This window comes from Accipiter gentilis, chromosome 27, assembly GCF_929443795.1.
Source record: "Accipiter gentilis chromosome 27, bAccGen1.1, whole genome shotgun sequence".
Lineage (NCBI taxonomy): Eukaryota > Metazoa > Chordata > Aves > Accipitriformes > Accipitridae > Astur > Astur gentilis.
Genome location: NC_064906.1, coordinates 10,645,212 through 10,662,985, shown reverse-complemented (window position 1 = coordinate 10,662,985; position 17,774 = coordinate 10,645,212). Strand labels below are relative to the sequence as shown.

General features: G+C 35.2%; 1 protein-coding gene across 8 annotated transcripts in view; it reads right to left on the bottom strand.

The window, feature by feature from the left end:
- ZNF236 (zinc finger protein 236) overlaps window positions 1–17,774 on the bottom strand; it is a 98,199-nt gene that overhangs the window by 50,735 nt on the left and 29,690 nt on the right. For 7 of the 8 annotated variants that reach the window (XM_049830170.1, XM_049830168.1, XM_049830167.1 and 4 more), the window contains exons 6-12: window positions 16,831–17,003; window positions 14,263–14,409; window positions 12,357–12,428; window positions 6,964–7,167; window positions 5,174–5,402; window positions 3,143–3,415; window positions 758–961 (exon numbers count right to left, since the gene is read on the bottom strand). In XM_049830170.1, the coding sequence (XP_049686127.1) occupies window positions 758–961; window positions 3,143–3,415; window positions 5,174–5,402; window positions 6,964–7,167; window positions 12,357–12,428; window positions 14,263–14,409; window positions 16,831–17,003 (1,302 nt within the window). The remainder of the gene's footprint in view (window positions 1–757; window positions 962–3,142; window positions 3,416–5,173; window positions 5,403–6,963; window positions 7,168–12,356; window positions 12,429–14,262; window positions 14,410–16,830; window positions 17,004–17,774) is intronic. The other variant, XM_049830164.1, reaches the window with a different exon arrangement.

Genomic DNA, 17,774 nt, shown 5'->3' with positions numbered 1-17,774 from the left:
AAGATTTTAGGCTAAAGATTTTACCAATGTAATATTCTACTATATAAAGATGACTACACAGCAGACAAGGCAGAGGTTAGCAGACTGGTGAGTCAAACAACAATGAAGAGTAAACGCCTTGCCCACTACATTGACCTCTACAGGACAATATATACTGTCTTGATTGAGCTGTACAACAACTTACCTTTTTCCAAAAAGTGGTTTTACGTAATGTTGTAACAATTATTCTACAACAGAATTAAAATAACTGTATGAATTCTCTATAGTACATTCCAGAATTATTCTGCCCTTTTTTGAAATATTACCACTAATGATTACCACTAGTTCAGCTGAGGTCATAATAGTAACGAATACACTAAAATCACATAACACACCAACTCCTTAATACATGTAATTTGAATAAATAGGATCATCTTAAGAAGAATCTAGGTCATGAACTGTCTGTCACGTTTTCTATACCAACAGTCTAACAATAGTTTAAATTAACTTCTCTCAATGTAATGTAAAAATGTACACACTTTCTTCTGGTAAGGATTATACAATTTCTCTGTAAATAAAAAAAAGACTCTTCTTATTAATTCTAGTGCAAGCAAAATACAAAATATGGCACTTTCGTGAAGCCTGATTATTTCTGATGACTTATTTCAAAGTACATCTTTCCCAGTAAGCTCTGAATGGGTTTGCTTGATCAAACCATGACCTCTATTTTCCAGTGAAATCCAAATTTCAAGATGGCACAGATTCACTTGCTCTTTACCTAAATCAGTTATGAGTATGGGCTCTTGCAAGGGGATGTCTGGTACTGGAACACTCGTCTTTCCTACTCGAACTTTTGCAGGTTTACGTTGATGTCTCAGCTTTCTTAGTTCAGTATGTTTAAAATGTGAAGCAATATGTGTTTTCCGGTGGCCTGACGTTCTGAACTTTTTGTCACAGTGAGGACAAGCAAAAGGCCTAACACCTGCAAAGGATTAGAAAAAAAATATTAGTTTGTGATTTTATTTCCACTGCCCTAGAAATGTACCTTTAGAATACAGATTCTCTTTTCTATTTTGGGGGGGTTTGTTTTGTTTTTTTCCTATAAGGGTGTTTATTGTTAAACAGGTTTTCAAAACAGATCCATAAAATCCAATCAAAAGTAAATATGAAATTGCTGAACTACTAACTGGTTGTAACACATCACTTTACACAAGCTTGTTATCAGGAAACTGGATGATGCAAAAGTGACAGCAATTTTCAACGGGTTCCAGAAGCTATGCTAAGAATTGCAGATAGCAGGTCAAATGTCCTTCCAAAACAAACTGTTAAAAAACTGTGAGAAAAAAGAATCAAAAAACACATAGACGAATGATATGTAATAGGATAAAACAGAAGAACAGTGATGTGACAAAGGCTAACAGAATTCTAGATCTGTCTCTGAAAACGTCAACACTGTTTGATGGCAGTCAAAAAAGCATGCCAACAGGAATTATTAAGGACTTTTGCCATGCAATATCTGGTAGAAATCTCTCCTTGGAAAGGTTACTGGAGAACCTGGTAAGTTACAGAGACAGTGAAAGCTGTTGAACTTTCAAGCTTTTGTTCAAGGGAAGATCTTGGACTTAGAAGGCTAGGAAAAATGACTGGGTATTATGAAGAAAGCTCTATAAAAATCACAGATAGAAAAAGTGCACAAGAAATAAGAATGAACCATTCTTCACAATACAGTAACTAAAACATCGTATGAAACTACTGAGCAGAATATTTAAAGCAACAGAAAGCACTTTACTCAACATGTAGCTCAACATTTTAATTCATTATGTTAGGTTGTTCTAGTATTAAGTTCACATGGGTTCCAAATCAATCAGCTAAGTTCTTTGGAACAAAAACTTATAAAGTACTGCTTAGTGCAGAGGTACAGCCTGCTTCATGAAGTCCTCAACCCAAAGACTGGCAGAAGCTGGTTGTATGCTGCTAAGAAGCATTACTGTAGGCTTCCCCTTTTCTGCACGCTGCCATCAGAGACAGCATACGGGGCTAGCTGAACCTCTAACCTGACCCAGTAAGCCTAACCTGCTAGAAAGAAGAAGCAGCAAACATCTCTGACAGGAAAAAACAGTGGGCTGAATGATGGTTAACTACATGCTGGAGTTGCATAAACACTGGACTACCCATTTTTCAAGCCACCTGGTGCTTTTGCCACTTTGCATGAGTCTGACTCCTTAACATCAGCCTTGCTTTATTTAAAGTAATAGGAAAAATACTAGTTTACAAGTTTACAAAAAAGCAAAGTGAAAAAACTTTCTGCAGATGAATCCAACATTGATATTTCGTGGATTAAAGGTTTGACTATAAAACATATTGAACACCAAATGCACATAGCCATTGAATGATACTTTTGCAGAATGTAAATACACAAACAGGAGTGAAAGGAAAGAGTAGCACATTTACGAACTTGTCTTCCTGAAAACTTATTTACCTCCAGGAATAAAGAAAGAAAAAGTGTAAAACAACCAGGCAGTCCACCAACAGCGGAAAATTCATTTTTCTCTATGCAGAGGATAGAAGTTCAGCCACAGAAAAACGGGTATTGAAGACATCATATATGATGTAAGCAAGGACCATACGAACAGAGGAGTTTATGCAGTGTAAGATATTGAAAACAGTTAAGTTGCTGAAAACACAAAGCAACACCTTATTGTTGAAGATAAAATGGGAAGTAACCAAACAGTCCTGAGTGATACAGTGAAATTATCAACAAGTGTGGGGAAGGAGAGGGAAGAAAAGATGCAGAGTAAATATGAAAGATGACTGGGGATAAGTAAAATTAGAACTCAAATTCTAAGAGTATGACTCTTTAGAAAGCACCATTAAATACATTCACAATACTGATATTAAAAAGGAGTAACAGCTGACTCTTCATCAGAAAACTAGATGTTCATGGCTTTTGTAAGAGCCCAAACAAAGTTTCAAAGCCATGAAACACTAGAAGGTTAGGACAAAAATTTAAGTTCATCATACAAGGCACTAAAAATGGTTCATTCTCTGATATATATCAATGACATGACAGACATTTCTACAATTTAAGCACTTCACATTGTGTTTTTTCATTTAAGGTCTCACCCACATCATAGAAAATACAAAAGCAATTTTGAGGCCTTACCTGTATGTAGACGAATGTGAACTTTTAAACTCCCTGAGGTGGAAAAGCATTTCATACAAAATTGGCACTTGAAAGCTTTAATGCCAGTATGTGTTTTTATGTGAGCTGTGAGAGTACTCTTAACAGCAAAGGCGCGGAAACACTGCGGACACTTGAATGGCTTCTCATGGGTATGAATGCGAATGTGACGCACTAGATCACTTGGTTTTTTAAATTCTTTAGAGCAATATGGACAAACATGCCACCTTATTCCATTTTCTTCACGTATAGAACCTAAAACAGGGAACACAAAAACGAATGTTTCAAACATTTTAACAGTTCTTCAAAAAATCCACCACACTGACACCATTATACAAGCAATCAAAACACAAAAACATTTTGTGAAATAGATGCCATTACAACACACTTCGCAGACAATTAACTTCTCCATCAGATACATTCTACTTCACAAAAACAGTGATGGGCTGGAATGACAAAAACACAACCAAAGACAATCCTGTCGAAATTCAAACATTTTTATGCTACCATAAAGGAAGGTGGTTAAAAAAATAAAAAAGCTAAGAAATTCTGATTTCACAGAAGAGAAAGCATTCAGTTTGTACGCCACTTAGAAATACAGAATGTAGTTGTAATGCAATATAATATACCAGTTAACTTATAAATACCATATCTAACATAAAATTATCCAACAATGACTATAACTCCTGAACCATCACCAAACCAAATTATTTTAAGTACTAAACACTTATCTAGCTAACTGGAAGAGATACTTTATATGGCCCTCTCTTCTGCAAATTCAGACATTTTATGCATCTTTAAAGGAGTAAAAAGTCCATAAAAAGTCCTTCTGAAATATTTACAATTTAAGGCTACTTTTTCACAAAAGTTGTTTTATGATCCAAGAACCCTAAGCTCCATCCTAAAGCAACAGCATACCTTTTCTCAATAAAAATGACAAAAGAAGCTTCTAAATCCCATCAGGGTTTTTTATTCATATACATTGTTCAATATCAGACATTTGCTCGTTTCAATCAGATCACGTTTATTTTTTTCTGTAAACCATGTCAATACGCTGAGGTTACATTATTTTATGAAAAAATAAAGGTGGTTGTGTTTGACTATACAGCAGTGACCTTTTATTTTTATTTGCAGTCAGAGTTAGCGAGTTGTTACTGATACACACAAGGAACAAAATAGTTATTATTACCGGAGGAAAAAAATTAATGTTGGTTTTTAGCCCAGTTATGCTGGACAGGATAAGTTTTTGACTTTGGATCAATTTCTGCAACCTTTGAAAAGAGAAAAGCAACATCAATGTATCTATGAAGTTACTATGGACAGAGCTCAATGACTGATTATTATAGAGCTGGCAACCTTAAAGCTTGAGCAACTTTAACACTAAAGTTGCATTTAAGCACACAGAGATAAAATCCAGACTTGCATGCACACAATACAGTAAGGAGGTAAAATATTAACATGCATTTATGGTGACGGTATCAAATCAGCACTGTGATTCCAAACACAGGTGACGTGAAGTATTATCCACAATGCCAACCTTCTTCCTTCCCTACATGGCCTAGATCAGTGAAAATCTGCACGAAGCAGCAGCACTGCACTTCTGCCTCTGTGAGGCCTCACTTCCAACAAGGAAGAGTAGAACCTGCAAGAACCCTCTGCTCTGGGACACACCATGAAATCCCAATCCTCCTCAGAGAAGGATGATGGGAAAAAGAGGGAAAAAGATTTATGTTCTTTCTTTTTTGTCCTCCTCAAAAAACTCCACTGATCTAAATCCAAAAGATTTAACAGTGCAACTTCACTTAATGCCATTCTGACACATTTTAGTATCAGTATAATGAAAGTTATAAATGCTACTATCTTAACTTGTACACATACTGTATTTTAGATAAAAGAAGATGAAGAACGCAACGGATCCACAGCATGTTTTGGGAAATCCCTTTATAAAGCCATCACACCCACAAATACTGTAGTCCTTACAGCACAAAAAGTAGCAAGCAGTGGCAACATTACCAGGTAAAAACGGTGATTTTTTCTTAATAACCTTTTTTTCTTTTTTATCCAGTTTATCTGTACTCTCTTGCTCCTTATCTTGTTCCGTATTATTAGAGTCAGCCTGATGATTTGAGAGAGTCTGGACGTCTGGGTTCTGATCCTGAGCCCCAGGAGTCTTAGCCTGGCTGCACTCAGTAGAATGCGCAGAGACGGGAATCGAAGACAACCCACTGTTCTCTAAAGCTTGCTAGAAGAGAACAAAAACTTCCAGATTAAGAAAGAAACATTACACAGTTGCTCCAACTTTTCTCAAACAGCTGCTTAGAAGATATAATGCAAATATAATTAAAGGAATTAAATGTCTCATCCTCCCAGAATTTCAGCTGTATTTCAAACTTGCAAAAACATTCTCACACAACACTGACTTCTGATTGTCTGTGAGATTTTAAGTTGGATTTGCTGCATTAATACATGTGCCAACAGCTGCCTTTCAGAAAAGTACCAATTGTTTCTACAGAAACAAGCATTTGCCAGAAATATGTAGCGCTCTCTTATGCCTAATACATGAGAGAATAGTTCCCCATAGAAGATCAAATTTTAAGTCCATCAGCTTGTGGAGAAGCCATAAAAGATATAAAGAAAAAGAATGCTAAACCAAAGACAGACTCTGAAAAGCTCAAAAGCCTCTCTTAACAAACCACTGATAACCATCAGACCAAGGCAAGAGGTATGCACTCATTTTTATGTACACCTGGAAGGGACTGGGGTGTAGGCACCTTTATGCATGCTATTGTGTCCGAAAAGGCTCTGGATCAAAGACCTCAAACACTCATTTAAGTAGGAGCGTGCAGATATTTGATTGCTTGGAAGAAAACAATGGTTTATTTTTATTTTGTACAACAAGATGGCTAGTGATGCTTATACAATAACTTAAAGAACCAACCTTAAAGACAGATCTATTTTTTAATAGCTATCACAACAATAGTTATATTTTGGGTTTTAATTTGGTGCAACTACACATCACATTCCCAACATCAGAGAACTCAGCACAGGTTAACATGGTGAACCGGCACAAAGCTACATGTAACATTCGGGTCTTCCAAAAAAATTTAAATTACAAGACCAGAGATGAAAAAAATAGCTTAATGGTTATAGCAGGCTACCACCAATACTAAAGAATAATATTCTCTGTCCTGTTCTATTATACAGTGGAGGATGCAGAACAAGCATAGACAGTTGAATTACTGCCTGCATCTCTTCTGTTACTTAGCATCTCCTACTGCCAGTATCAAGGACAGAATAATGGGTTAGGCAAAACATTGGTCTGACCCAGGAAGGAATTTTCTTTGCACCAATAAGAAATATTCAAATAGCCTTATTAATTAGAACAGGATAAGGGCCCTGTATATATTCTCTGTTTTTTACTAGGTGAAAATATTTTTCCCCTCTAAAATGTCATCATGTTTTAAGCACAGCATAACTTAAGGACATGCCACAAACTCCTTCTAGGCAACAGGGAACAAAAAAGAAGCCAAAGGGATCAATAAAATGTCCATGTATGGGTGTGTACACTTAAAGCTTTCTTCTAGGTCATGTAATCAATATTCATAACCTTGTTTTTGTAAAATTATACAAAAAGATACCTTGGTGCATTCCACACTCCTTCAGTAGATCTCTATAATTCTTTCTTGACTGATAAATCATTTAGAAATGCAGAAGGAATGCTATCATTGAAAATACTGAGAACAAATTTCACTAAAATAAAAACGAGAAAGAAATATAAAGCTGTTCTCACACACAGCTCTTACCTGCAAAATATCTCTATTGATTCCCACTGCAATGTTGAGCTGTTGACCAGGTTGTTGAGGCTGGTTATTTTCTACAGGACCTGGTTCTGATAACTCAAGGAGCTGCTGGATGACATCAGTTACAGCCTGCTGACCCTGATGAGCAGTAGCTGACGACACCTCGTTTTCTGTCTGTTGAAGAAGCGGAGACCGAAAATGTGTGGCCTGAAATATATAGCAGTACATTTGTAAAGGAAGATGAAAAGTATGTATAAACTGATCTGTTCAGCTCCCTTATCTGAAATATCTGTTAACTGTCCACTACAAGGATGTCCACTTGTATAAGACATAAGGATTACACAGAGCTGTCATTCAAGGTCTGCTCACTCCACTAAAGAATTGCTTCTCTATATCCCTTTTCTGGAGTTCTTCCCAAGCTGCATAACTGTAAGCTTACAGCTTGAATTAATGTTATCATAACTACTGAAATGTCAACAGTTTACAAAACACAGGGATCAATTACTGAATTCCACATGTAGAGGCCACATGCAAAGCAATTCCACAACAAATAAATGGCATTGACATGGTCGTCTTTTTAAAGTTCACATTTAAGTAAAGCAAGTCCTTTGGAAAAATAACCTTCTGTTAGTTGAGATTTTTTTGTATGAAATTACTTGTGTTGTGACATCAAAATATTTCAGAACAATCAAACTACTAACTCTTTTCCCTTCAACTTTCAATCTTCTAAATCTCTTAGCTTTAGAAGAATCTCTTCATACTCTAAAAATTTAAATACAGATGGAGCTATGTCAAAATACTAACAAAATATAAAGTCTAAAAAATCAAATTTCTTTATTTCTGATTTCATAATTGTATCTTGGGCTACCTCAGTAACAAATATGAAGAAAAAAATGATAACGAGCCGTGGTATTTCTTTTTAAAATCAGAAATTAAGACTCCTTCTATTCTCCTTCATTTATAAACTTCTCTTTGTTATAACAGACTCTGTAAGTATACCGTTACTGAAACAACTGCTTTCAATCATTTATTTTACTGTAGAAAAGAGAAATTTATATTTATATAGTGGCTAGCCCCATAATTCTGTTTCTTAGAACACACTGGAAATTTGCTTCTAATATTCACTTCTGTTCTCCAAAAATAATCACTTGCAGGCGTGTGCACACGCACACACACATACATGTATACATAAAATGCTACCTTCTTTTAGGTAATTTTTAACAAAGAATAATGTTAGGCTTCATGTAGTATTTCTTCCAATCTGAAAACTCTCCTAAGATTTTCTTTATACTGACACATTACACTGGACAGTTAAAATAACACTGTCACCGTATTTGAGGGTAGTTACAAAGAAATGTATTATGAAAAATTAGCTTGACTCGAGTTACATCCTGTGCATTTGATTAAGTACTCTTAATGCCTTCTCATGAGACGATATAAAACAAACCCTTATCTCATTTCTCTTGCACGCATGCAAGAATAGCACTTGCTATTTTCCTGATTTAACCATTACTTCATCTTTTTTCACCTCACCAGTGGGACAGATGGAAAGACTCAACCTCTTCAGATTCCAATATAGCAAAAGTGCTATAAACATTTCAATATGTATTTTACAAAATAAGACACCCTGTATGCCATTTTCATTGCAATAAATGGGAATTGAAGCAAAGTGTTTTGCTAAAGAGTGTAACAGCTCTTTATGGAGACCATTCATTTTCTTGCAACGGAATGCAGAGAAGCTCTTTAGTAGAGCAGGAAGCCTACACTAAAAAGTCTATAAAATTCTCCCAGGCTTTAGCAAGAGGGGGAAAAAAATTGTTAATGAAGGAACTGCTTAATATCATCTTTGACATGAAAATTACAGTACTACATTTATTTAGCCAGTATGTTCACGTATTATACAGCAGTTTATATACAGTCTCATGGAGGTTAGCTTTCTTGAAAAATAATACATACATATATGCATGCATATAAAGGTTGTTGCTATTAAGATACCCTGTTCAACATAAGAAATTTCAGGTCTCTTTGTAGGTCTCACTTCACTACCCAATTTTAAAAATAGCATAGAGAATGAAGTGTTTTATTACTACTTCATAATTCCACATTTGTTCCATTAGAATAGTGCACCTTGTGATCACCCTTAGTCTGTCTGATCTGCTGTGTAACACAGATGGTGTGACTGCTCCAAGTGAATTACTCCAAGTAAACTAACTGTACAAAAATTATAGCAGTTCTTTAAATCAAGTACTTTATTGTGATAACTTTCTGTTGCTATCCAACCTCAACAAGTTGCTGCAACAGTAAATTATCCACACCAATATTCCATACTTTATTTCAAAGTGTGAATTTGTCTAGCTTCAACCCTCAAAAAGTTTTTTCTCTTTCCTATTAAAGGGATTACAGATTTTTCCCTTTTCTTCAAAACAGAAGAATTAGTCATCCTTAAATATTTTATCTGATGGGCAAAACAGATAATGCACCTTGAATCTCTTAAATAATAAAATACATCATATCATACTTTAAGAATTCTGATGGCTCTGATTCCTCCTGTATCTCTGAATATAGTTCATGAATAGTGAACACACTGTAAACAGACAACCGACAAAAGCAAAACTTCCCCAAATGAAATACAGAGGACATACAAAGTTTTCATTTCTGTGCAAAGTTTCTTCTCTAAACAAAAAGACCAAAACTAATCTTTCCAGGCAAGGCAAACCTAACCTTTAGCTGATATATCAATTACTACTTCTTCCATTCCTATTTATAAGGGAAATTTAAAAATCCTTGAAAACTCCTATCCCTGTGAATATGGCCTGCTATTCCTGTTCTTCTATATGTGATTTTATTCTGGGCCACATCAGAACATATATTGTTTGGTGCACCCAGCTCACCAAGAAATCCCGATCACTCTGTATCGGTGATTTGTCCTCTTCATAAATTACCTCAATCTTTGTATCATCTTGATCAGTGATGATTTTATATTTTCTTCCAGGTCACTGATAAACTATTAAGTAGTGTAGGGTCAAGAATTACTTTCCAAGTGACTCCATCAGAAACACAGTAACAATGGTGATTCCCTGCACACCTCTTTTACAAGTTCTCTCAGAAAGTTTTAAAAATCACTCATGGTGCCTCACGTTAATTTTAGTACGTCATTCTATTTGAAAATACAAGAAAACATATCCCTGCTTTTTATCACCTCCATTACAAGGAGGAAAATGAAGAATCATTAAGGATGCAACTAGCTCTACTTACCAAAAAGCAAACATTAAATAAAAGAAAACATTTTCTTAAAAACATGTGTGATACATGGTGCCATCCCATGGAGGAATCTGAGCATATATCCTAGTTCAACAAATGAACAGCAACTGCACATAAACAAGCAGGCTGTGCATCTGAAGGCATGGAAACAAGCAGATAGTACATCAAAGGAGGAGTATCTGAAAACATGTAACAAAATTGCTGCTGATTCCCTTAGCGTTGATGTCTGTCTGCATTAGTTTTGAAGTGATGCCATGCATTTCTTTTCCACAAGATTCCCATACATGTTACAGTATATAGTTAGAACTGTAAAAATAGAAGGTACCCTAGCAAGTGGAAGGAGAATTCAGGTTTCTGCTCTAACTGCTAGACTAGGAAAGTCAGGCTTCTCCTTGCTTGGTTTCGTAGATCTACCACATGTAAGCTGAAGTTGGCTCTGTAAAGGTTCACACTTAAAATGCTTGGCGGTTCAGCAGTTACCAAATCTTTCTCTGGTGAAAGATGCTTAGACTAAGGATGGAACTGGACCAGTTCTCTCACTTGGTAGGCAAGAGTACCAAGCAATTATGGGAGGAGGGGGCAATGGCATCCATTGCTCCCAACTGACACCTCTCACTGGGAACCACACAATATTACACCCTGACAGAGGAGCCTAATTTCAATATTCAGAGTCAATGAAAAAAAAGACAAAAAACATCCTCTTGATTCTTGAGGAAAAAGGGACATCATCAGTTCCTCTCTGGAACTTGATTTGCTGGAGTGTTTTTGAATAAAAACCATGCTATACGAAACAAAGTCAATTTATTGCGGGGGGTGGACAGCGATGCGAGAATGGGGAGGACTAAGCAAGACTTGAATTTTAATAATGTATTTTTTTTAAGTGATTTTTAAGAGATCAATATGAATTGACAGACTACATTCTAGGCAAATTTCCCCCTCCCTTTCTAGAACATAAATCTGGCACAAATATATGCAGATTATAATTTTATAAAACTTCATTATTTAGGAATATGTTACATTTAATCCAGTATATTTACAATAAAGTGTACCCTAAATTGATGATTATCTTCCTTTCAGACCTGCGCTTTCACACACACACACACACAGCCCCCCCTAAAAACCAGGCATCACCCGATACCACTCCATGTGATGGAAAATAATTTCAATTGGTTAAAAAAAAGAAAATTTACTTAAAATAAACTGCTTTTGAAGAACAGCCATTTTTAATACTTTTTAAAAGCTTACAAGAAACATAGTATTTTTATTTAATACAGCAATTATTAGTAATGAATTAGTTTGCACCAGTTCAGTTCAGCTTTAACTGGTCCCAGAACACTGAATTCACAGTACAAGATAAAAAGGAAGTGGATAGACTGGTTATAGTGACTTTAAAGCAATACTGCCACATTTCCTAGCCCTTGGTTTTGTGGATTCTAGTACATGAGAAGATAATCAGTGGCTGAAGATGGGAAGGGGGGAAAGTTAAGTCAAATAAATCTGTCACTAAGATACCATACTGCAACCTATAGCTGACAAACGACATGGTACATAGCTGCAACAAAACACACTAATGCTCTCACTGTGACTGGCACATCAAGACCTGCCTGCCTCAGATATCTTGCTATGAGGTTCCAGAAAGCCAGCCCTGCATCATCCTTCTCCGGCTCCATGGGCTCCTCCTGAGACCCAGGGCTCCAACGCTGCCTCAAATTCTAACCAACTCAACCAGCATTAACACAGCTCCTTCCCTCTCCACCCAAACCATGGTATTCCTGTGAAGTAAAGTCAGAGCAGCAGGATAATCCACTATTTTTGAGAGTCCTTACTCTCCTCTGGTCTTTTTATACAGGAGAGTATTTGCCTCCATTTTGAAGATCCAATGAACAGAATTATATGCAAAATCATGAGCATATAACAAATGAGGGAATATAATCATTCAAGACCTGTTCTATTCCTAAATAACCAGCTGCATTCACTAAGGAGCTTGCTTTCACATATTAGCTTATCAACTTATCACAGAGGACCTTTCCTCTGCATATCCTTTTTCACCAGCTAAATTAAAGTTCACAGAATTCTGTAAAGTTTCTCCCACTTTCAGTCTTGACGCAAAAATATGACAAAAACTCTACACTTACATTCTTCCATTTGTTATCAACAGGCTGCAAAAGATTAGCAGGGGATGTTGTTAAAGGTTGGGTGACAGAGTCCTACAAAGAAATTAAAAGAAAGTATTTTAAGCAAAAATAAGAAAAACATGGCTAATATCATGCAGAAAAGTAGCACAGTTCATTTTCCCACAGTATGAAGAGCAGGGACAGAAAAAATGAGACTACGGGAGAGATACAAAAGCACACAGAATCACTAACGTTGCGTCATCATTTATATACATTAAATGAACAAAAGTTATAGAAACCAAAACCTTTGCTATAAGCACTGATGCAGCAAAAGGCAAATAACAGCCTTACAGTAAGCATATTTCAAAAGATACAGTCACGTATCACACAAGAATGCATTCTTTGGTAGCACGGCACTTCAGGAGACTTCAACTTTTGGAATGTGTATTTATTAAGTACATAATCATTGTTCATCCCCAGGTACATAACAAGGGATGACAGACTCCAAACTTCAGAACAGAGTAACTACACTGGAGATTTGTTGTTAAAGCAGCTCTGCAAGTTTCGAGCAGAATGAAGAAGTCAGTTCTAATCTAAGAATGCTAGTGCTAATCTAAGAAAGATGGTACATTCGATAGCAAAAAAAAAAATTTAAAAAAATCATTAAATATCTGCAGTTTCAGATCTAAAATTAAAAATAAAAGGCATAATACTCTTAATATGCAACTGACATGTCAGTTATTATCTTTGCTCTTCCTTGTTAAACTTCTTGGCATCTGTTTTTAGAAAGAAAATTTCTTCTCCCATTTTGCTCATACTATATGGAGGTGTTGTTTACTTTTCCCCTCTTTCATGAAAGCAGAGAAGTATGAATGCAGCAAAGATAACACTACACTGCTGTAATATCAATACACAACACAAATGCAAAATACTCAAGCAAACCAAAACAAGAAAAACAGAGCTGGCCAGGGAAAGCAAAAATGAGGTAGTATGAAGGAATTTTTTTCCATTCTGCTTTTAAGATTAGGCTTGTGAATGTAGAAATATACAAAAAGACATAGAGGTTATATGTACTTGCAAGCAAATAGGACACATTAGTATTTTTTTTATTATGAAGAAGAAACAAATAGCATCTGCCATACAAAAAAAACCTTCATGAAATCTTAAAAAAAAAAGTTTCTCCAAACAACACTACTAGACACTTGTTTTCAAGAAGATACAGCTGCATAACGAAGTTGAGACTTTAAATTTTACCCCCCCTCTTCAAAGTCTGGTATTACTTGTCATCTATTGAACATTAAAGCCTAACAGTTGGAAATCATGCAAACCAGAATGGAATAAAGGTAGAAAAGGTAGTTGTATTTAAAGAACAAAAAAGAAGTACTATGATATATTAAACATGCACTGGCTCAAAAAAATAAGTCTTATGAAACCAGAATTTTAGCTCTTTATTGCATCTTGGTAAAGAAAGAAAAACATTCAGTGCTTCCAGTAAAGCTAAGATTTTTCCTTTGTAATCTGTCAAATAAGAAGCTAACATTTAAAACAAGTTATCAGAAATACTCAGAAGAATCCACAATGTGTTTATATGGACTAGAATTATACAAACAATTCATTTCTGAAAATGAGATTAAATTAATATATAATCTGAATAGTTCTAAATTTCATTGTTCCAGTAAAACTTCCCAAATATTATTTTCAACCAAACCTTCAAATTGTAAATCGTTTTTTGCATATGCTTGGCCAATTCACATTCTGCCAATATTTAATCATGCAAATGAATTCCAGAAATGACACAAAACTTTAAAAACACAAAAGACAGCTACAGGTCTTTTAGTTCTAACCTATCTGAAGAATTACTGGAATTAAGATATAGAACTAATTAAACTCTTAAAGGCATTTTCACAATATAATGAGCAAAGCTTACTGCTGTAACATGAGATACATCTGTTGAAGCACTCGCAGCATTCTGTGGACCACCCATGTGCATCTTGCTGATATGTGTATTTAAACTACCCAAGCTTTTGAAGACACAGCTACATTCTGTACAGTTGTATGTAGGGCCATTCTTCACCTTCAATAAAACAAAAAAAAAATTAAGTCAATTTTCCCTACATCTACCAAATATTACATTTTTCATCATATACAAACATGCCGTAGGATTATGAGAACTAGACCAGTTTATTTTTCCAAGTTACTGATATCCACTTATGGAATCAGTCTGGTGTCTCTCGGACATCAAGTCAACTGTAATCTACGTGCATGACTGTCATCTCCTATTACTACTACTTAATGCTGGGAAGCACCAGAAAGCAAAACAAATGTCATCTCGCAAAGAGGCCTCAGACTTTTCCCTCGTTACAATTTCCTACCATGACACACTTAGAACAAAACCGAAATGCAACTTTATCAATTAAGATGTGCCTGAAGATGTAACGCTGTACAGAATACAAACAGAAGTTTGGAAATATGGAGAGTATAAAATGCAGATAATTTATCTTCAAATTTTTTGCACTCTTCTGTTTACTTTTGCAAAAGTAACTTTCATAAATTTCTAGGAAAAAATAAAATCCATTTTTTTTGGGTCAAAGTAGAATGAAGGTGAGAAATTAGGACAAAGGCCATAGGGACTGCGTTAAAAAAAAAAACACAAAAAAACAACAAAAACACACCAAAAAACCTAACACTGTGAAGGGCAGAGAAGTTTAATGTATCCTTTGAACTGAATTTGAACACACAGGATGAGAAAGTGATCAGCAACAACTTGTTTGGGATTTTCAGGCTTGAGGTAATTAAAAGCAGCTATATTTGCAGATTCCAACCATCCTCACTTCCCCCTCCTCCTCAGTCTATCACATATCAGTAAGATCCAGTGCAGTACTTTCAATATAAAGGGAATGAAAAAGTCTTCAGAAGAAAACACGCTGCACTGTTTGCAATATAGTATGGAATTTTCTATTTTCTGACATTAGCTTAAACTGGTAACAAGACTTTCAGAAAGTGGTATCAACTAATAAAATACTGATACAACTAAACAGTGATATATGAAGTGAGAATCAAGCTATTCCATTATCACCTGTAATGTTATTTTGTGACTGTCTCAGGATAAAATGAAGAACTAAGAGTTCTGCATGCAGTCTTGAAGGAAATACAGCAACAGTAAGAAAGAAAAAAAAAAATCAAAAAATGATCCAAAGCAATAACTAAAATGTAAGCTCAGAATCACAAAACACAGCCTAAGACACGATCAAGAGATAGCATTTATTTAAAGTCCCTTATTCCACAACTTTTTTTTTTTTTTCCCCTCTCCTTACAGTTACTTACAGAGTAACAGAGAAAAAAAGTGAAAAATATTTTTGGCTTGATCCCCAACAATCTTGTAATATTGAAAAATCAATGTAATTTATTAAATTAATGTTGGTGTAATTTTTTTTATGTAGCAAAAGCTATCACACATAGGAGCTGTGAACAGTGAGGAAGACGAGTCACAAAGTTATATGAAATGTAAACATATGATTTAATATAATTAAGCATAATACAAACCACTGAGACATACTCATATATTAAGACATATCCTAAAAGTAAGAAACTAACACACTAAAAGCATCCTTAGCTTAAAAAAAAAATAATTAAAAAATCCAATAAATAAGATCTATCATTGTAACACAAAAATGGAAAACAAGAAAGCAAATGTCTGACAGAGTTGGGGGAAAGAGTGAGAGCAAATATGATATTCTGCATGCGGGAAAAAAGAGAAAAAAGCTGCCTCTATCACTTCATACCTTCCAAATCAAAACTAGGTCTCTTTATATGCGTATTTCCAACCACAAATCACTAAAGTCAGCAAGGAAATTACTGAACAAAGTTGCATAGCCAATGTTGCTCAGAAGATTGTATTACATTATCATAGCAGTACCTTCTGAATTTTAAAAATTGTCTGTCACAAAGAAGAAAAACTCGGCATAAAGGCATCGGAGACAACAATGTTTTTTATCTTATATTGTAATTTTCTTCTACCTGTAACTGAAAAACATCTGAAAAAGGCTGCAAGATATATGCTTCAAAGACAAATTTCAAGTATGCTCTATGATGGAGTTAGTGGGCTGCTGTCTGGCCTTTAAATTTTTCACCATTTTCTGCTTTGCTGCTTTTGGCTTACTTTCATCTGATTCTAGCCGTCATTCTCCCACGACTGACAGGTACATTTTTATACACCTAAACCCACTAATAATTTATTGATCTATCAATGTACTGAAAGGACAATGGTAAATGATGGTTTTGCTATTCATCTTAAGTATACATTTATATAGATTAAGCTATTTTAGGAAAGCTTGCAGGTAAAGCCAACTAACTAGAATCTATACTACAGCAGTAAATCTATATTGGCTACAGAAAGCACCAGAGAGCATAGGAATAGCAAACAGGAAAATTTAAATACTGAAAATGAAATAAGCAGTATATTAGCACCAACCACTTCATGAATAATAGTATTTACCTCTGAATGAACTCTCTGTATGTGTGACTGAAGATTGCCTTTCTGAGAAAAGGCTGCAGGACAAAAGGCACAAGCATGGGGTTTTTCACCAGTGTGCTTGATCATATGGGTCTGCAATGCCCCCTTCTGGTTAAAGGCTTTTCCACATTCACTGCATTTGAAAGGTCTTTCACCTAAAAAGAAAAAGGAGGATGTGGGTTTGGGGCTTTAAATAAATGTCAGCAGTTTCCTGTATCTAAATTAAAAATTGTATCAGGCAAAATAAAATCCTGCATACAGATATCTGTACATACACACACATAAACGCAGAAACAGACATTATTAGGTGTTTTGACAATGAAATTGTTTACCTGGACCACTAACCTCCACATCTCTAGTGGAAGTTTAATGACCCCGCTGATATTTATCAGTTAAAATGGGTAAAATAAATGAAACCTGTATGAAACTATTATTTAGAACAACCTCCCGTTTTTGGTTGGAAGATCTCAGAAGCTCCTATGCAAAACCACTGAAGAAAGAGGAGAGGGAGAGGAGAGAAGAGGGAGAAAAATACATACACCGTTCTTTCACACCAAATCCTATAAAATGCTTATATACCTTCACTGAAACAAACAGGGGAGCAGGGGGTAGAATTGACAATAATGAATAACAGTCAAAAATTTAACCTTTTATTTAGTCTAAAATCAAAAAGTCTTACAGTGACACTGCGAAAGATGGCCTACAGTTCCCACTCCCCAATAAATATTAATAGCCATTCATTCTTTACAATTACCTGTAGAAAATGTGCAACAAAATAATGTTTTTATTATATGAGATACTGTACAGCCCTGCTCAGAAAATAATTTTAAAACCTTGAATGTTCATATTATTACTGAACATTAAAGAAAAAACAGGCAATATTGCTACAGGAACGCTCTGGCAGTATTTTCTGATTTTGTTCTCAG